The sequence below is a fragment of the Coregonus lavaretus genome (genome assembly GCF_964263955.1).
Source record: "Coregonus lavaretus genome assembly, chromosome: 26".
NCBI lineage: Eukaryota > Metazoa > Chordata > Actinopteri > Salmoniformes > Salmonidae > Coregonus > Coregonus lavaretus.
This window is the reverse complement of record NC_140013.1, coordinates 14,373,220-14,394,620: the sequence shown is the minus strand read 5'-3', so window position 1 is coordinate 14,394,620 and position 21,401 is coordinate 14,373,220. Positions and strand designations below refer to the sequence as shown.

Below are 21,401 nucleotides of genomic sequence, written 5' to 3'. Positions count from 1 at the left end.
GAATTTGTCAAAGGAAAGTAGATCACATGGTGGATCTGAGACAGAGTCTGCACCCCAATGGCACTCTATTGCCTATAAAGTGCACTACTTTTGACCAGAGCCCTATTGGCCCTAGTCAAAAGTAGTGTACTATATAGGGAATAGGGTGGCATTTGGGACACAGTACAGACAGAGCTAGTCTAATAACCAGATCTTGTTGTTCCATGTTGAATAATTAAGTTAAAGTTCTATGGGGCAATCAGCAGTTGAAACAATAACAAAGTCCACCCCCATTTCGGTAAAAAGCTGAGGGATGGGGCTGGAGAAATGTAACCACTCTCAAATTCATAGACAGAGCTATGGATGCAAGGACTGACCATCCATGATATAAAAATTATACATTATACAGTTAAAGTCGGAAGTTTACATACACTTACGTTGCTGGAGGAAACAGATACAAAAGTATCTATATCCACAGTAAATCGACATAACCTGAAAGGCCACTCAGCAAGGAAGAAGCCACTGCTCCAAAACCGCCTTAAAAAAGCCAGACTACGGTTTGCAACTGCACATGCGGACAAAGATCGTACTTTTTGGAGAAATGTCCTCTGGTCTGATGAAACAAAAATAGAACTGTTTGGCCATAATGACCATCGTTATGTTTGGAGGAAAAAGGGGGGCAGCTTGCAAGCCGAAGAACACCATCCCAACCGTGAAGCACTGGGGTGGCAGCATCATGCTGTGGGGGTGCTTTGCTGCAGGAGGGACTGGTGCACTTCACAAAATAGATGGCATCATGAGGAAGGAAAATTATGTGGATATATTGAACCAACATCTCAAGACATCAGTCAGGAAGTTAAAGCTTGGTCGCAAATGGGTCTTCCAAATGGACAATGACCCCAAGCATACTTCCAAAGTTGTGGCAAAATGGCTTAAGGACAACAAAGCCAAGGTATTAGAGTGGCCATCACAAAGCCCTGACCTCAATCCTATAGAATATTAGTGGGCAGAACTGAAAATGCGTGTGCGAGCAAGGAGGCCTACAAACCTGACTCAGTTACACCAGCTCTGTCAGGAGGAATGGGCCAAAATTCACCCAACTTATTGTGGGAAGCTTGTGGAAGGCTACCTGAAACTTTTGACCCAAGTTAAACAATTTAAAGGCAATGCTACCAAATACTAATTGAGTGTATGTAAACTTCTCACCCACTGGGAATGTGATGAAAGAAATAAAAGCTGAAATAAATCATTCTCTCTACTATTATTCTGACATTTCACATTCTTAAAATAAAGTGGTGATCCTAACTGACCTAAGACAGGGAATTTTTACTAGGATTAAATGTCAGGAATTGTGAAAAACTGAGTTTAAATATATTTGGCTAAGGTGAATGTAAACGTCCGACTGTATATACAAAAGTATGTGGATTAGTCAATTCGGCTATTTCAGCCACACCCGTTGCTGACAGGTGTACAAAATCGAGTACACAGCCATGCAATCTCCATAAACAAAGACATTGGCAGTAGAATGGCCTTACTGAAGAGCTCAGTGACTTTCAACGTGGCACCGTCGTAGGATGCCAACGTTACAACAAGTCAGTTCGTAAAATGTCTGCCCTGCTAGAGCTGCCCCGATCAACTGTAAATGCTGTTATTGTGAAGTGGAAACGTATAGGAGCAACAACGGCTCAGCCGCGAAGTGGTAGGCCACACAAGCTCACATAACGGGACTGTAACGACTGTAAAGAACTGAAGTTTGGTGGATGAGCAATAATGGTCTGGGGCTGTTTTTCATGGTTCGGGCTAGGCCCCTTAGTTCCAGTGAAGGGAAATCTTAAGGCTACAGTATACAGTGACATTCTAGACGATTCTGTGCTTCCAACTTTGTGGCAACAGTTTGGGGAAGGCCCTTTCCTGTTTCAGCATGACAATGCCCCCTGTGCACAAAGCGAGGTCCATACAGAAATGGTTTGTCGAGATCGGTGTGGAAGAACTTAACTGGCCTGCACAGAGCCCTGACCTCAACCCCATCGAACACCTTTGGGATGAATTGGAACACCAACTGTGAGCCAGGCCCAATTGCCCAACATCAGTGCCCAACCTCACTAATGCTCTTGTGGCTGAATGGAAGCAAGTCCCTGCAGCAATGTTCCAACATCTAGTGGAAAGCCTTCCCAGAACAGTGGAGGCTGTTATAGCAGCAAAGGGGGACCAACTCCATATTAATGCCCATGATTTTGGAATGAGATGTTCGACGAGCAGGTGTCCACATACTTTTGGTCATGATGAATAGTTTTAGCCAAACAAGTTTATGCTGTATTCAATCTGTAAAGCTGAAGCATTATAGATTCCGCAAAAGAAGAGACTGCATTCACGGTAAATGCTGCATATGTCGGCTCAATCGCAAATTACCTTATTATTTCTATTGCGGAATATGTAACGTTTCAATTTACAGATTGAATAGAGACCCTTATATTTTGGGTTCTGATGGGTATGACAGTTGAACTAAACTCATAAGTTATATTCTTCAAGAACCAACAGGTACATATCATTTATTTATGAGTCCAACAATGGATGTAGCAACTGCTGATTGCCCCTTTAACCTGCCTGAGCTAAAGTTCTAACAACATTGGACAAGCAGGATGGCCAGGGCATGGCAGTGTGAGGGAAGTGGAGTAGACTTTAAAAAATCAATATAAACTCACTTTAACTTGTCAAGCCTGCTGACTGTGTTCAAATGGAAAGTACATAAACCGCTTATGAGGAATGCAGAAATACTGACCTATTTACTGGAATCAGTTGAGTAATGATTGTGTGTTTAGCCCTGATTGAGGTTGTAGTAGAAAATGTAGAAAATAGTAAAAATAAAGAAAAACCCTTGAATGAGTAGGAGTGTCCAGACACGCCTACTCATTCAAGGGTCATCAAGGGTTTTTCTTTATTTTTTACTATTTTCTACATTGTAGAATAATAGTGAAATCAAAACGATGAAATAACACATACAGAATCATGTAGTAACCAAAAAAGTGTTAAACAAATCAAAATATATTTTATATTTGAGATTCTTCAAATAGCCACCCTTTGCCTTGATGACAGCTTTGCACACTCTTGGCATTCTCTCAACCAGCTTCACCTGGAATGCTTTTCCAACAGTCTTGAAGGAGTTCCCACATATGCTGAGCACTTGTTGGCTGCTTTTCCTTCACTCTGTCGTCCGACTCATCCCAAACCATCTCAATTGGGTTGAGGTCGGGGGATTGTGGAGGCCAGGTCATCTGATGCAGCACTCCATCACTCTCCTTCTTGGTAAAATAGCCCTTACACAGCCTGGAGGTGTGTTGGGTCATTGTCCTGTTGAAAAACAAATGATAGTCCCACTAAGCCCAAACCAGATGGGATGGCGTATAGCTACAGAATGCTATGGTAGCCATGCTGGTTGTGTGCCTTTAATTCTAAATAAATCACAGACAGTGTCACCAGCAAAGCACCCCCACACCATAACACCTCCTCCTCCATGCTTTACAGTGTGGTCCTCTGTAGCTCAATTGGTAGAGCATGGCGCTTGTAATGCCAGGGTAGTGGGTTTGATCCCCGGGACCACCCATACATAAAAATGTTTGCACACATGACTGTAAGTCACTTCGGATAAAAGCGTCTGCTAAATGGTATATTAACTACACATGCAGAGATCATCTGTTCACCCAAACTGGGTCTCACAAAGACACGGCGGTTAGAACCAAAAATCTCTAATTTGGACTCCAGACCAAAGGACACATTTCCACTGGTCTAATGTCCATTGCTTGTGTTTCTTGGCTCAAGCAGATCTCTTCTTCTTTTTGGTGTCCTTTAGTAGTGATTTCTTTGCAACAATTTGACAATGAAGGCCTGATTCACACAGTCCCCTCTGAACAGTTGATGTTGAGATGTGTCTGTGACTTGAACTCTGTGAAGCATTTATTTGGGCTGCAATTTCTGAGGCTGGTAACTTTAAATAACTTATCCTCTGCAGCAGAGGTAATTCTGGGTCTTCCATTCCTGTGGCGGTCCTCATGAGAGCCAGTTTCATCATTGATGGTTTTGGTTTTTGCGACTGCATTTGAAGAAACTTTCAAAGTTCTTGAAATGTTCCGTAGTGACTGATCTTCATGTTTTAAAGTAAGGATGGACTCTTTGCTTATTTGAGCTGTTTTTGGCATAATATGGATTTGGTCTTTTAACAAATAGGGCTATCTTCTGTATACTCCCCCTACCTTGTCACAACACAACTGATTGGCTCAAACACATTAAGAAGGAAAGACATTCCACAAATCAACAAGGCACACCTGTTAATTGAAATGCATTCCAGGTGACTGCCTCATGAAGCTGGTTGAGAGAATGCCAAGCGTGTGCAAAGCTATCATCAAGGCAATGGGTGGCTATTTGAAGAATCTCCAATATATTTTGATTTGTTTAACACTTTTTTGGTTACTACATGATTCCATATGTGTTATTTCATAGTTTTGTCTTCACTATTATTCTCCAATGTAAAAAATAGTAAACATAAAGAAAAACCCTTGAATGAGTAGGTGTGTCCAAACTTTTGACTGGTACTGTATATATATATATATATATATATATATATATATATATATATTTTTTTTTTTTACTCAAACCTCCCCGCGGGCTGGATTGGACCCCTCTTGGGCCGGATCTGGCCCACAGCCGTATGTTTGATACCCCTGCTCTAAAGTGCCAGTTACTTTGTAGCTGTGGTGAAATATTGTGGCCATTATAGATATGGGTGTTATGCTAATGACACACACTTGGAAAATGTTCTACTTCCCCTGCATAAACTTGACATTACCTGAATAAAACGAGGTCAGAAGTGCCCTAATCTCCCGTGGACAGACATGTAACATAACTGAGATTTTAGTTCTGGGTTTCCGAGATTAGCTTGCCCTTTAGAGAGAGAAAGGGGGATTTTTGGGAAACAAAGGAGCATTATTGAATATCAAGTAAAGCAACAAGATGCAATCGGAAGTCAGGCAGCAACCTGCACTACGAAAAAATGAATCTACCATAAACACCACAAGATGGCAGTATTTCTTTACATTAAATCCTCTTGAATAAAAAGTGCATTTATGTCTATATCAGTTTATTCAGTCAATAATACATACAATGCAAAACAGTACAGACAAACACTAGTCCTTGAAAATTAAAGTTATATGATAAAAGGCAAATTTATAAATGGAACTAATACATTCCGATGAATCTATGGAGATTAATCTAATGCCACAAAAGCCACCATAGGATCATTAAATTATTGCAAATGCAATAATCTTATAATCATGCAACTAAAATAAGTCCTATGTGTGCTTCAAACCAATTATCTTTCAATCTCTTTCCTATTCTTAAACGATAGATTCATAATAAAGACAACAATGGGGGAGTAATTGATAAGATGTTAAGTAATCATTTCTACAGTGTGTGAAATGAATGCACAAAAGGTGTATATCAGATATTTATCCACTGGATTTGCAAAATAGCAACCATAAACCGAAAAGAAATAATTACTGATTGAATATGACAAGATGATCATCTTGCACCACCTAGAAATACATGATAAAAGCAACAAAAACATTGCGGCTTATAGAATAGTATTCCATAAGCGAGCATACAAAACATTCATTTAATACATCATATTTTTCTAAAGTCTATAATGTAAAGTATATAAAAAGACTAGGTAAAAAGATGGCAGTCAAAGAGCCCTTGTATGACAGTCGAGGAGTATGTGACATACAGATTATCTTTTGAGGTAACACAACTGCCTGAGTCCTGCGTCCAACTGCTTAATAGCAAAGGCTTGTGTTGTTAGTAATTAATTTGATCCTTTCTTATAAAAATGACCCATATATGCCACTGGCGATCGTTCTGAGGTATTATTGGAATATACTATAACCGTTGTGCGTTTGTTACAAAATAATAATATCATAATAATAAAGGTAAATGTCCTGTCCAGACTGCCAGGTCCACATAACGTACTAAAGAACAGTAGACCAACTGAAGGGCCATCACTGTTTCTAAAACACCACTTTGTCAGACATACTGGACGTATGCGTCTTAGGCTTGATTTGTGTGTGTGTTTTTTTGAGTCTGTTCTGACCTCGGAAGCACCATTGGGTCAAGTGTAGTGTTTAGACTAAAGTCTACAAGTATTCACAAGAACTGAGGAGAACACTTTAATCAACCCTAAATGAGAAAAGGGTGGGGGGGGGGGGGAGAGCTGAACCTAGTACTGCCACCTACTCCATGAGACATGCAAGAGTGGTTCAGAGAGAAAAGGAGGAAAACCATAGCAGGCTGTTGTTGTTGACATGGCTGGCAAGCGTGAGGAAGTCTCTGAGTTGGAGGTGCTGGCAGAGAGAATGACGCGTCTGGTTGGGGAGTGTGTGAATCCTGTTGAGGCTCCGTTATCTCAGCACGCCCCAGCTGGCAGGGGAAGATTGGCAGCTGCTTCCTCAAGTCAGAGAGGAGGTCAGGGGGTCAGGTGGGCGGGACAAGAAGAGGTCCCTCATCAAGGCTGTGGGAGAACATGAGAGAGAAGGGGAAGAGGAGGAGATCTGAGGTGGATTGGTCATCATCACCTATTTCGGTAGATATTAGCAAGAGTGAATTTGGTAGGTACAATATGACATAGTATGCAAATACCAAACATGAAGCCTAAATATTTGCCCAAGATACAGTAGTACCATGACGTGTGTTTGTACCTGCAGTGTCACATTGTCCCTGGGCTTCCCCGAGGATGGGGTCCCTGTCCGTCAGCAGTTGGCTCCGCCTGCGGGGGCGTGGCCCCAGCTCCATCTCTGGGCTGTCTGCATCCTCCAGGCAGTCCTGAAACACACACCGTTTCAACTTTAATAACACATCATTGTGCATTAAGTCATTTTAATGATGCCTTGAACAGATTCTATACACTATCCCCAACCCTAAAACCCCTCCTCCCCCAACCCTAAACCCCCTTTTCACCAGCAGGGTGTAGCGGAGAAGCAGTTCCTGCTTGATGGGGGACACCGAGTGTCTCTGTCTCTTGTCCTGACTCATCAGCTGGGAGGGCATGTCTTCATCCTGCTCATGACTCCTGTGGAAGTTACAGTGAGGAACATTAACATTCAGCAACACTGTCACTCCACTGTCTGTCACTTCAAAACATCCAACACCACTGTCTGTCACTCAAAAACACCAAACACCACTGTCACTCCAAAACAACCCATACCAATGTCACTCCAAAACATCCAACACCACTGTCACTCCAAAACAACCCATACCAATGTCACTCCAAAACATCCAACACCACTGTCACTCCAAAACAACCCATACCAATGTCACTCCAAAACATCCAACACCACTGTCACTCCAAAACAACCCATACCAATGTCACTCCAAAACATCCAACACCACTGTCGCTCAATCTTGTCTCTCTCACTGGTGTGACCCAGACAGCAGTGGGTCAGTAGAGTAGAGTAGATTGTTACCGTTTCCTGGTAGCATGGGGGGGCTCTGGGGAGGGGCTCTCAGAGGTCTCAGGGAGCTGGACGCTGAGCTGGAAATCATCATCCATGGAGATATACGGCGCCAGCATGTCCAGATCAATCACTTCCACGTCCTACCAGCACAGGAGACAGAGTGCTCAATCACAGGTATGGCCTCCCTCTTACTAATTTGCCTCTCTCAAAATAGTTTGAGGTATTGAAGAAATAAGAAAGTACTAGAAATCCAGCACTGTTGTGTGTGGTCTAGCTAGGTCATTGTGTTGTGACTGTGCACATTATTAAGTGTTCAGCTGTATACTATATGTACCTCAGGCTGGTCTTCCTTCTGCACGCTCTCATCTGGACAGACGGCAAAGAACTTCTCCACCTCATCCTCTATTGGCAGCTCCTCAATGGGGATCTGACGAGGACAGATATATAGTGGATTCCTCATCAGTGAGAACACATTGGGTCCATATATTATAGACTCTAGAGAGATGTATCTTTACTGACATTTAAGAATCAACCAAAGTTCTTACCAGTGCTGGTGATGATGAGGTGAGCTTGCCGAATATGGGTGAGAGGAGCGTCCATAACTCAGGGGTGCACAGCTCTTGAGGGAAATCTGGTACGGAGTTAGGGCTTGATGGAAGGCTGAACGACAGCTCCGCAATGTCTGCAGAAACACAGACACACATGTCAAGACACAAAACATAAAACAGCCTTGTGAGCACTTATGACAGTGAATGAATGTGTAGTAAGTAAGCCTTGTCTGAGCCAGAATGGCCCATAGCTTCTGTAGCATGAGGCAGCTTGATCTACTAGTACACTAGTGTGTCGCAGGGCCTCAGGCCCCAGAATCTTTTGGTATTCCACCGGGGATCAAACTCCCAACCTTCCAATCTCAGGGGAGACTAACCACAAGTTGGTATAGTACTAAGGTGTGAATTAAAGTGTGAGGATGACCTGTGAGGGGTACGATGGGGTCTCCTGAGACAGGGGCCAGTTGGAGGAGGTCCTCAGGGTTCTCCTTCAGCTGGAGGAAGAGCTCAACACAGCTGCTGTCGTCACTGTTCTTCCTGTTGTCACTGTCACACAAGGTCTCCTCTGAGGCCTCAGAGACAGGATCACTCTTCAGCCCACAGCCAGTCTGATCTACTGAGAACACCACATCTGCCTGCTCCACCACACTGAGAGAGAGAGAGAGAGAGAGAGAGAGAGAGAGAGAGAGAGAGAGAGAGAGAGAGAGAGAGAGAGAGAGAGAGAGAGAGAGAGAGAGAGAAATAGATAGATCGTGAGACAGAAAGAGAGACACAGAAAGACAGACAGATAGATAGTGACATGATAAATAAGTATGGAGAAGATGTAGGGTAGGGAGAATGGAAAGGGGTGAACGTATGTCCCCTTTGAGAGTAGAGAGGAGGTGGGGCATTACCTGAGGATAAAGTTAAGACAGACCACAGCCTCTGGTTGGGAGGTCTTGTTGCTGTATATGACTGTAGCCTGGGTCTCTGCCCACACGAAGCCCCCACTCTTAGTCAGGAAACGGTATTGGCTGGTGCACACCTGGCCTTTGGACATAACTGGGATGGGGGAGGACAGGTCAGTGGATGACAATACTTTTTTTTTTACACATTATGTACACAGACAAACATGCGCACACACCCACAGGCACAAACGCACACTTCAAGTTGACCACTTCACTGTAGCACTCTTAAAAGGCTGAACAGGGCTCAAAGTAGTAAAGTGCATGCCCCGCCCACCTCATGATTCCCCTTTCCAGCCATTACTTCACTGTTTTTGTGGGGTGTAAAATGTATGTCACATAATTGTAGCTGGGTCGATTTATTTAAAAAGAAAATCAATTCCCATTCCTTGCTTGTACAAAGCACATTTTCCCGTAGATTTTACGTTCGCGCAAATGTCTGTTATGACCGCTCAAACACATGCTGGTCCCCTTCAAAATGTCAACAATGGCACATGTGGATTTTGATCTGCATCTTTTACAACGCCGACGGTTGGACGGGGATTAAACGCACAAAGACAATATTTATACCACAAGACAGAGGAGAAAGCGATCTTTGCACAGGTGAGTGTTCCTTTTTTGGCCAATAAAAAAAAGTTAGGATTAAATCAATTGAAATGGAAGCCGCTCCCGAAAAGGAACAGCCAAATATCATTAATATGGGTTTTGATCTTCCACACAATGTAAACTATTTGTGTATTGGTAAATTCTAGAGCAGCGCATTTAGATCATAAAACGGGGCGTTATAATTTTCTTAAACATAGTCACCACCTAATGTTAGATTATCTCATGATAAGCTGTAGACCACACTATCTACCAATATAGTTTTCATCAATATTCTTCGTAGCTGTCTATTTATCACCACAAACCGATGCTGGCACTAAGACCGCACTCAATGAGTTGTATTCGGCCATAAGCAAACAGGAAAACGCTCATCCAGAGCCGGGGCTCCTAGTGGCCGGGGACTTTAATGCAGGGAAACTTAAATCTGTTTTACCTAATTTCTACCAGCATGTTAAATGTGCGACCAGAGGGAAAAACACTCGCCCTCCATTTGGCAAATCTGACCATAATTCTATCCTCCTGATTCCTGCTTACAAGCAAAAACTAAAGCAGGAAGCACCAGTGACTCGGTCAATAAAAAAGTAGTCAGATGAAGCAGATGCTAAGCTACAGGACTGTTTTGCTAGCACAGACTGGAATATGTTCCGGGATTCTTCCGATGGCATTGAGGAGTACACCACATCAGTCACTGGCTTCATCAATAAGTGCATCGATGACGTCGTCCCCACAGTGACCGTATGTACATACCCCAACCAGAAGCCATGGATTACAGGCAACATCCGCACTGAGCTAAAGGGTAGAGCTGCCGCTTTCAAGGAGCGGGACTCTAACCTGGAAGCTTATAAGAAATCCCGCTATGCCCTCCGACGAACCATCAAACAGGCAAAGCGTCAATACAGGACTAAGATCGAATCGTACTACACAGGCTCCGACGCTCGTCGGATGTGGCAGGGCTTGCAAACTATTACAGACTAAATCAAATCAAATGTTATTTGTCACATACACATGTTTAGCAGATGTTATAGCAGGTGTAGCGAAATGCTCGTGCTTCTAGCTCCGACAGTGCAGTAATATCTAACAATTTCACAACATATACCCAATACACACAAAACTAGTAAGGAATGGGATTTAAGAATATATACAGTGGGGAGAACAAGTATTTGATACACTGCCGATTTTGCAGGTTTTCCTACTTACAAAGCATGTAGAGGTCTGTAATATTTATCATAGGTACCCTTCAACTGTGAGAGACGGAATCTAAAACAAAAATCCAGAAAATCACATTGTATGATTTTTAAGTAATTCATTTGCATTTTATTGCATGACATAAGTATTTGATACATCAGAAAAGCAGAACTTAATATTTGGTACAGAAACCTTTGTTTGCAATTACAGAGATCATACATTTCCTGTAGGTTTTGACCAGGTTTGCACACACTGCAGTAGGGATTTTGGCCCACTCCTCCATACAGACCTTCTCCAGATCCTTCAGTTTTCGGGGCTGTCGCTGGGCAATACGGACTTTCAGCTCCCTCCAAAGATTTTCTATTGGGTTCAGGTCTGGAGACTGGCTAGGCCACTCCAGGACCTTGAGATGCCTCTTACAGAGCCACTCATTAGTTGCCCTGGCTGTGTGTTTCGGGTCGTTGTCATGCTGGAAGACCAGCCACGACCCATCTTCAATGCTCTTACTGAGGGAAGGAGGTTGTTGGCCAAGATCTCGCGATACATGGCCCCATCCATCCTCCCCTCAATACGGTGCAGTCGTCCTGTCCCCTTTGCAGAAAAGCATCCCCAAAGAATGATGTTTCCACCTCCATGCTTCACGGTTGGGATGGTGTTCTTGGGGTTGTACTCATCCTTCTTCTTCCTCCAAACAAGGCGAGTGGAGTTTAGACCAAAAAGCTCTATTTTTGTCTCATCAGACCACATGACCTTCTCCCATTCCTCCTCTGGATCATCCAGATGGTCATTGACAAACTTCAGACGGGCTTGGACATGCGCTGGCTTGAGCAGAGGGACCCTGCGTGCGCTGCAGGATTTTAATCCATGACGGCGTAGTGTGTTACTAATGGTTTTCTTTGAAGACCCCACCTCTTTAAGGAATACCTGGGATAGGATAAAGTAATCCTTCTACCCCCCCCCCCCCAAAAAAAACATTAAAAAAACAAAAAAAAAAACATTGTAAAGTGGTTATCCCACTGGCTATAAGGTGAATGCACCTATTTGTAAGTCGCTCTGGATAAGAGCGTCTGCTAAATGACGTAAATGTAAATGTAAGACTGTGGTCCCAGCTCTCTTCAGGTCATTGACCAGGTCCTGCTGTGTAGTTCTGGGCTGATCCCTCACCTTCCTCATGATCATTGATGCCCCACGAGGTGAGATCTTGCATGGAGCCCCAGACCGAGGGTGATTGACCGTCATCTTGAACTTCTTCCATTTTCTAATAATTGCGCCAACAGTTGTTGCCTTCTCACCAAGCTGCTTGCCTATTGTCCTGTAGCCCATCCCAGCCTTGTGCAGGTCTACAATTGTATCCCTGATGTCCTTACACAGCTCTCTGGTCTTGGCCATTGTGGAGAGGTTGGAGTCTGTTTGATTGAGTGTGTGGACAGGTGTCTTTTATACAGGTAACGAGTTCAAACAGGTGCAGTTAATACAGGTAGTGAGTAGAGAACAGGAGGGCTTCTTAAAGAAAAACTAACAGGTCTGTGAGAGCCGGAATTCTTACTGGTTGGTAGGTGATCATATACCTATGTCATGCAATAAAATGCAAATTAATTACTTAAAAATCATACAATGTGATTTTATGGATTTTTGTTTTAGATTCCGTCTCTCACAGTTGAAGTGTACCTATGATAAAAATTACAGACCTCTACATGCTTTGTAAGTAGGAAAACCTGCAAAATCGGCAGTGTATCAAATACTTGTTCTCCCCACTGTACATATATGGACAAGCAATGACAGAGCGGCATGGACTAAGATACAGTAGAATATTATAGAATATAATGCAGTATATACATATGAGATGAGTAGTGCAAGATATGTAAACATTATTAAAGTGACTAGTGTTCCATTTCTTAAAGTGGCCAGTGATTTCAATAGGCAGCAGCAGCCTCTAATGTGCTAGTGATGGCTATTTAACAGTCTGATGGCCTTGAGATAGAAGCTGTTTTTCATTCTCTCGGTCCCAGCTTTGATGCACCGACGAGACAGCCTATAGGGAGGAGGTCAGAGACCTGGCCGTGTGGTGCCAGGACAACAACCTCTCCCTCAACGTGATCAAGACAAAGGAGATGATTGTGGACTACAGGAAAAAGAAGAGGACCGAGCACGCCCCCATTCTCATCGACGGGGCTGTGGTGGAGCAGGTTGAGAGCTTCAAGTTCCTTGGTTATCACATCACCAACAAACTAACATGGTCTAAGCACACCAAGACAGTCGTGAAGAGGGCACGACAAAACCTATTCCCCCTCAGGAGACTGAAAAGATTTGCCATGGATCCTCAGACCCTCAAAAGGTTCTACAGCTGCACCATCGAGAGCATCCTGACTGGTTGCATCACTGCCTGGTATGGCAACTGCTCGGCCTCCGACCGCAAGGCACTACAGAGGGTAGTGTGTACGGCCCAGTACATCACTGGGGCCAAGCTTCCTGCCATCCAGGACCTCTATAAAAGGCGGTGTCAGAGGAAGGCCCTAAAAATTGTCAAAGACTCCAGCCACCCTAGTCATAGACTGTTCTCTTTGCAACCGCATTGCAAGCGGTATCGGAGCGCCAAGTCTAGGTCCAAGAGGCTTCTAAACAGCTTCTACCCCCAAGCCATCAGACTCCTGAACATTTAATCAAATGGCTTCTCCCTCTTTTACGTTGCTGCTACTCTCTGTTAATTATCTATTCATAGTCACTTTAATAACTCTACCTACATGTACATATTCGCTATTGTTATTTTACTGCTGCTCTTTAATTATTTGTTACTTTTATTTCTTATTTTTTTAGGGTATTCTTTCTTAAAATTGCATTGTTAGTTAAGGGCGTGTAAGTAAGCATTTCACTGTAAGATCTACACTTGTTGTATTCGGCGCATGTGACAAATAAAAATGGATTTGATTTTATGTTGAATATGCAAGAGGATTTGACAAAAACAACCATGAATATGAGTGGAATCCATGGTGAAAGCTATGGGTTGTTTCTCAAAAGAACATTTTTGATATGACAAAGTTGAAACCTGAATTCCCACAAAAAACTGGTGGATTACAGACTTTTTTCTCTTATTATACAATTGTTTCTGCTATAATTCAGTCAATTTTTGATGGATTTTTTTATTTAAAAAGCATTGAGTATCTCGCTCCATTATGCAGCTGTTACATTTATCAAAACTCTATTTTTGACCATTATACCTTTTGATGATTGTTGCTACTCAAAGCCTCAGTGGTCTGATGATAGACTATGGGTGTTTCTCAAAATGCATACTACCGTGCCAGTCCAAATCAAAGTTTTTACATTTACATCATTTAGCAGAGCTACTTACAAATTGGTGCATTCAACTTATGATAGCCAGTGGGACAACCACTTAAAAAAAAAAAAAATGGTGGGGTAGGGGGGTAGAAGGATTACTTTATACTATTCCAGGTATTCCTTAAAGAGGTAGGGTTTCAAGTGTCTCCGGAAGGTGGTCAGTGACTCCGCTGTCCTGGCGTCAAAAGGTATGTGAAACGGAGCAAGGATGGCACTTCTCGAATGCTTCCTCCGTTTGTACATATTTTGAAGCATGCATCGATACAAGCTTCAACGGAAAGTATGCACAGAAATGACGCAACCACGTAAAATAATTACACACATTTCTTGAAATCAATGGCGGCCATTATTTGAGCTGAAGCGAGAGAAAATAAATTCAGACTTCTGAATGAAATGTTGCCCATTCACATCCCATATGTTGCCAGAATACAATATTTTATCTTGATACATTAATAAATACATGCTCTGTTAATTTTGGGATGTTACCCTGCCTACAATACCCAGTGTAGTGTGCGTAGATCGCAAGCCCAGAGTAACGCCTCGATCACACTGACAGTGTCATTGCATTATGGTACACCAGAAGTACATTCATTTCCAATGGAACGCTGCGTTTGCCTTGCAGCATTGCGTTGCAGAGGCAGTGTGTTCTGTGTGGTGCATAAGTTGGATTTATCGAACGTATGTGTCAAACTGTATGTGTATGCGTAGACGGGTTGACAGAAATGGTAGCGGAAGGTCAATGTTGAACTTTTGTTGCACATATATCCAGATAATGCTGCGTACTATTTTGCGCAATAACACTATTGGTGTGATCAAGGCGTAAGTCAATAGGTCTAACTGGCTAGCTACTAAGGTTAGCTAGCCAGATAGCCAAGAAGAATTGTTAGCTAGCTAGCTACCCACAAATAATTGACACCTACCTTGCATAACATTAGTTTTAGGTCATGCCTTGCCTGTTTAACTAGCTGGCTAGCTATTATTCACATATAGCTTAGCTGATAATTATGAAGTAAAATGTTTGCTTTGTGTATATCTTGTTTAATCTCTTTTGTTGCCTTTGTCCTGGCTGGAAGAAAGTTCAGTGAATGGGAGTTGCAGTGTGAGGTAATACAGTAGGGGGAGTGCTTCTCAAATGTAATGTTTTATGCATTCTCCACACTCTCGTCCTCCCAAGAACATACTCAAGAAAACATCCTCGGAAAATGCACTCGGAGCATGAGTGTGGAGCACGGTAGTATGCATATTGAGAAACACCCTATGTATTCGAGCAGAGCCTAGCAGTAGCTCTGATGTCTTTGTCCATGGCTCTGTCCACACTGATCAGTCTGCTTCCCACAGACACCCAGGAGGAAAGGCTGAGCAGTAGCATATCAAGTCTGCCCGACAACAGCTGTCACAACAACACGTCGTCCCCAGTACTCACACAGTGTCATGTTACTTATGTATAACTCACTGGCATAACATGTTACACTGACTCTCACGGTACGTTATTTTTACCCCTCATCCCTTGCGCTAGCCACTTTCCCTTGGAATCCCTGTCGAAACCGGATGTAGTTTGATTGCCAGCGTCATTGCATTTTGGTACACCAGAAGTACATTCATTTCCAATGGAATGCTGCGTTTGCCTTGCAGCATTGTGTTGCAGAAGAAGTTGCAGTGCGTTCTGTGTGGTGCATACGTTGGATTTATCGAACGTATGCGTCGAACTGTATGCGTAGACGGCTTGACATAAATGGTAGCAGAAGGTGAATGTTGAACTTTTGTTGCACACATATCCAGATAATGCAGAGTACTATTTTGCGCAATAACACTATCGGTGTGATCAAGGCATAATGTTACCCCCTCGGCCCTTGATTTAGCTAAAGGGAGCAAGTGAATAACTTTGATCACTTGTGGGGTTGATATGACCCACAATGCAAACTGTAGTCAAGTGTCATACTCCGGTGGCCGCGAAGTGTAAAATTTTATCAAAACTGCTGCATTTTCGGCATGTCAGACAAAATTATGAAGCTAGCTTGTTAAAAAAATGTATATACACACTACCAGTCAAAAGTTTGAACACACCTACTCATTCAAGGGTTTTTCTTTATTTTTACTATTTTCTACATTGTAGAATAAAAGTGAAGACATTAAAACTATGAAATAACACATATGTTAAACAAATCAAAATCTATTTTATATTTGAGATTCTTCAAATAGCCACCCTTTGCCTTGATGACAGCTTTGCACACTCTTGGCATTCTCTCAACCAGCTTCATGAGGTAGTCACCTGGAATGCATTTCAATTAACAGGTGTGCCTTCTTAAAAGTTAATTTGTGGAATTTCCTTCCTTCTAAATGCGTTTTAGCCAATCAGTTGTGTTGTGACAAGGTAGGGGGGTATACAGTGCCTTGCAAAAGTATTCATCCACCTTGGCGTTTTTCCTATTTTGTTGCATTACAACCTGTAATTTTAATTGATTTTTATTTGGATTTCATGTAATGGACATACACAAAATAGTCCAAATTGGTGAAGTGAAATGAAAAAAATTACTTGTTTAAAAAAAGTCTAAAAAATTAATCAGGGAAAAGTGGTGCGTGCATATGTATTCACCCCCTTTGCTATGAAGCCCTTAAATAAGATCTGGTGCAAGCAATTACCTTCAGAAGACACATAATTAGTTAAATAAAGTCCACCTGTGTGCAATCTAAGTGTCACATGATCTCAGTATGTATGTGTGTATATATATATATATATATATATATATATATATATATATATATATATATATATATATATATATATATATACACACATACACACACACATATACACCTGTTTTGAAAGGCCCAAGAGTCTGCAACACCACTAAGCAAGGGGCACCACCAAGCAAACGGCACCATGAAGACCAAGGAGCTCTCCAAACAGGTCAGGAACAAAGTTGTGGAGAAGTACAGATCAAGGTTGGGTTATAAAAAAATATCAGAAACTTTGAACATCCCACGGAGCACCATTAAATCCATTATTAAAAATGGAAAGAATATGGCACCACAACAAACCTACCAAGAGTGGGCCACCCACAAAAACTCACGGACCAGGCAAGGAGGGCATTAATCAGAGAGGCAACAAAGATACCAAAGATAACCCTGAAGGAGCTGCAAAGCTCCACAGCGGAGATTGGAGTATCTGTCCATAGGACCACTTTACGCCGTACACTCCAGAGCTGGGCTTTATCGAAGAGTGGCCAGACAAAAGCCATTGCTTAAAGAAAAAAAATAAGCAAATACGTTTGGTGTTCACCAAAAGGCATGTGGGAGACTCCCCAAACATATGGAAGAAGGTACTCTGGTCAGATGAGACTAAAATTGAGCTTTCTGGCCATCAAGGAAAACACTATGTCTGGCGCAAACCCAACACCTCTCATCACCCCAAGAACACTATCCCAACAGTGAAGCATGGTGGTGGCAGCATCATGCATATTCTGCCCACTGTGACTATTAAAACCTACCCTAACCAGAAACCGTGGATAGACGGCAGCATTCGCGCAAATCTGAAAGCGCGAACCACCGCATTCAACCATGGCAAGGTGACTGGGAATATGGCAGAATACAAACAGTGTAGCTACTCACTCCGCAAGGCAATTAAACTGGCAAAACATCAGTATAGAGACAAAGTGGAGTCGCAATTCAACGGCTCAGACACGAGACGTATGTGGCAGGGTCTACAGACAATCACGGACTACAAAAAGAAAACCAGCCACGTCGCCGACACCGACGTCTCGCTTCCAGACAAGCTAAACCCCTTCTTTGCCCGCTTTGAGGATAACACAGTGCCACTGACGAGGCCCACTACCAAGGACTGTGGCCTCTCCTTCTCCATGGCCGACGTGATTAAGACATTTAAGCATGTTAACCCCCACAAGGCTGCCGGCACAGAAGGCATCCCTAGCCGCGTCCTCAGAGCTTTTACGGATACAGGTATGTGTTTTTCCTCTCCTTCTGCCCTAATCACAGGTGTCCTTAGTGTTCCTGATTGGTGGTCATTGGGGTGTCCCACCTGTCCGACATCCGTTTGTCTGCTGATTGCTGAGGTGGACCAATCAGTGGACATTCCTCTGTATTGCACCACCTGTTACTGGTTTTTCACTTACACCTCCCATTGTTTTAAAAGCCAGTTAGTTGTGTTTGTTGGGAGAGACTATTTTCGTATGTGAGTATGGATACTGTGGTGTCCTGTTTTTTGTGTACTCACTCATTTGCCGGTTACTCTGTTTGGTAACTATGTTGTGTGTTTCTGGGAAAAGGGGGATTTAAGCAAGTTGCCCTTGGGCATACATTACCCGTAGGAAGAACATTGTCTAAAAACACTAGTTAGACCTGAGCGGACCACCCACTGTAATTTTTGTATGGTTAGCAGTAGCTTAGCGGTTCTTGAGGCAGGCAAGATCAGTTTAGTTTTTTTTTTACATTATTGTTTCATTCCTTGGGTCCTGCTCAGCCCTTTTTCCCAAACCTTTACAGTGTGTTCAAAATAAACATTTTATGTTTGACGGTAGCTTATGGTTGTCGGTGTATTTTTAGTTCTCACTGTTTCCATGTCACGATTCTAATTTGCATGAATTATGTTACGGGTCTCATTTCCATCCACCCTAGACTTTTAAAGCCATGGGGTTCGTAACAGCGAACCACCGCATTCAACCATGGCAAGGTGACTGGGAATATGGCAGAATACAAACAGTGTAGCTACTCACTCCGCAAGGCAATTAAACTGGCAAAACATCAGTATAGAGACAAAGTGGAGTCGCAATTCAACGGCACAGACACGAGACGTATGTGGCAGGGTCTACAGACAATCACGGACTACAAAAAGAAAACCAGCCACGTCGCCGACACCGACGTCTCGCTTCCAGACAAGCTAAACACCTTCTTTGCCCGCTTTGAGGATAACACAGTGCCACTGACGAGGCCCACTACCAAGGACTGTGGCCTCTCCTTCTCCATGGCCGACGTGATTAAGACATTTAAGCATGTTAACCCCCACAAGGCTGCCGGCACAGAAGGCATCCCTAGCCGCGTCCTCAGAGCATGCGCAGACCAGCTGGCTGGTGTGTTCATAGACATATTCAATCTCTCACTTTCCCAGTCTACTGTTCCCACATGCTTCAAGATGGCCACCATTGTTCCTGAACTAAATGACTATCGCCCTGTAGCACTCACCTCTGTCATCATTAAGTGCTTTGAGAGACTAGTCAAGGATCATATCACTACCTTACCTGTCACCCTAGACCCACTTCAATTTGCTTACCGCCCCAATAGATCCACAGACGATGCAATTGCCATCACACTGCACAGTGCCCTATCCCATCTGGACAAGCGGAATACCTATGTAAGAATGCTGTTCATTGACTATAGCTCAGCATTCAACACCATAGTACCCTCCAAGCTCATCATTAAGCTCGAGGCCCTGGGTCTGAACCCCGCCCTGTGCAACTGGGTCCTGGACTTCCTGATGGGCCGCCCCCAGGTGGTGAAGGTAGGAAACAACATCTCCACTTCGCTGATCCTCAACACTGGGGCCCCACAAGGGTGCGTGCTCAGCCCCCTCCTGTACTCCCTGTTCACCCATGACTGCGTGGCCAAGCACGCCTCCAACTCAATCATCAAGTTTGCAGACGACACAACAGTAGTAGGCTTGATTACCAACAATGACGAGACCGCCTACAGGGAGGAGGTGAGGGCTCTGGGAGTGTGGTGCCAGGAAAATAACCTCTCACTCAACATCAACAAAACAAAGGAGATGATCGTGGACTTCAGGAAACAGCAGAGGGTGCACCCCCCAATACACATCGATGGGACCGCAGTGGAGAAGGTGAGAAGCTTCAAGTTCCTTGGCGTACACATCACCGACAAACAGAAATGGTCCACCCACGCAGACAGTGTGGTGAAGAAGGCGCAACAGAGCCTCTTCAACCTCAGGAGGCTGAAGAAATGTGGCTTATCACCTAAAACCCTCACAAACTTTTACAGATGCACAATTGAGAGCATCCTGTCGGGCTGTATCACCGCCTGGTACAGCAACTGCACCGCTCACAACCGCAGGGCTCTCCAGAGGGTGGTGCGGTCTGTCGAACTCATTACAGGGGGCAAACTACCCGCCCTCCAAGACACATACAGCATCCGATGTCACAGGAAGGCCAAAAACATCATCAAGGACATCAACCACCCGAGCCACTGCCTGTTCACCCCGCTATCATCCAGAAGGCAAGGTCAGTACAGGTGCATCAAAGCTGGGACCGAGAGAATGAAAAACAGCTTCCATCTCAATGCCATCAGACTGTTAAATAGCCAACACTACCACATTAGAGGCTGCTGCTGCCTATTGAAATCACCGGCCACTTTAAGAAATGGAACACTAGTCACTTTAATAATGTTTACATATTTGCACTACTCATCTCATATGTATATACTGCATTCTATTCTATAATATTCTTCTGTATCTTAGTCCATGCCGCTCTGTTATTGCTTGTCCATATATCTATATATTCTTAAATCCCATTCCTTACTAGTTTTGTGTGTATTGGGTATATGTTGTGAAATTGTTAGAAATTACTGCACTGTCGGAGCTAGAAGCACAAGCATTTCGCTACACCTGCTATAACATCCGCTAAACACGTGTATGTGACAAATAAAATGTGATTTGATGTTTTTCATCGGCAGGGACTGGGAAACTGGTCAGAATTGAAGGAATGATGGATGGCACTAAATATAGCGAAATTCTTGAGGGAAACCTATTTTCAGTCTTCCAGAGATTTGAGACTGGGACGGCGGTTCACCTTCCAGCAGGACAATGACCCTAAGCATACTGCTAAAGCAACACTTGAGTGGTTTAAGGGGAAACATTTAAATGTCGTGGAATGGCCTAGTCAAAGCCCAGACCTCAATCCAATTGAGAATCTGTGGTATGGCTTAAAGATTGCTGTACACCAGCGGAACCCATTCAACCTGAAGGAGCTGGAGCAGTTTTGCCTTGAAGAATGGGCAAAAATCCCAGTGGCTAGATGTGCCAAGCGAATTGCAGCTGTAATTGCTACAAAAGGTGTCTCTACAAAGTATTGACTTTGGGGGGAGGGGTGAATATTTATGCATGCTCAAGTTCCGTTTTTTTGTCTTATTTCTTGTTTGTTTCACCCCAAAAAATATTTTGCATCTTCAAAGTGGTAGGCATGTTGTGTAAATCAAATGATACAAAACCCCCAAAAATCCATTTTAATTCCAGGTTGTAAGGCAACAAAATAGGAAAAATGCCAAGGTAGGTGAATACTTTCGCAAGC

At 43.3% G+C, this 21,401-nt stretch overlaps 1 protein-coding gene across 1 annotated transcript in view; it reads right to left on the bottom strand.

The window, feature by feature from the left end:
- Positions 1-5,090: 5,090 nt before the first annotated feature.
- Positions 5,091-21,401, bottom strand: part of LOC311101718 (hypoxia-inducible factor 1-alpha-like) — a 35,289-nt gene continuing 18,978 nt past the window's right edge. Inside the window, exons 8-15 of the mRNA XM_084142885.1 lie at positions 8,920-9,067; positions 8,451-8,674; positions 8,024-8,160; positions 7,813-7,905; positions 7,488-7,618; positions 6,982-7,093; positions 6,723-6,846; positions 5,091-6,535 (exon numbers count right to left, since the gene is read on the bottom strand). Of these exons, the coding sequence (XP_083999011.1) occupies positions 6,474-6,535; positions 6,723-6,846; positions 6,982-7,093; positions 7,488-7,618; positions 7,813-7,905; positions 8,024-8,160; positions 8,451-8,674; positions 8,920-9,067 (1,031 nt within the window). The 3' untranslated portion in view covers positions 5,091-6,473. The remainder of the gene's footprint in view (positions 6,536-6,722; positions 6,847-6,981; positions 7,094-7,487; positions 7,619-7,812; positions 7,906-8,023; positions 8,161-8,450; positions 8,675-8,919; positions 9,068-21,401) is intronic.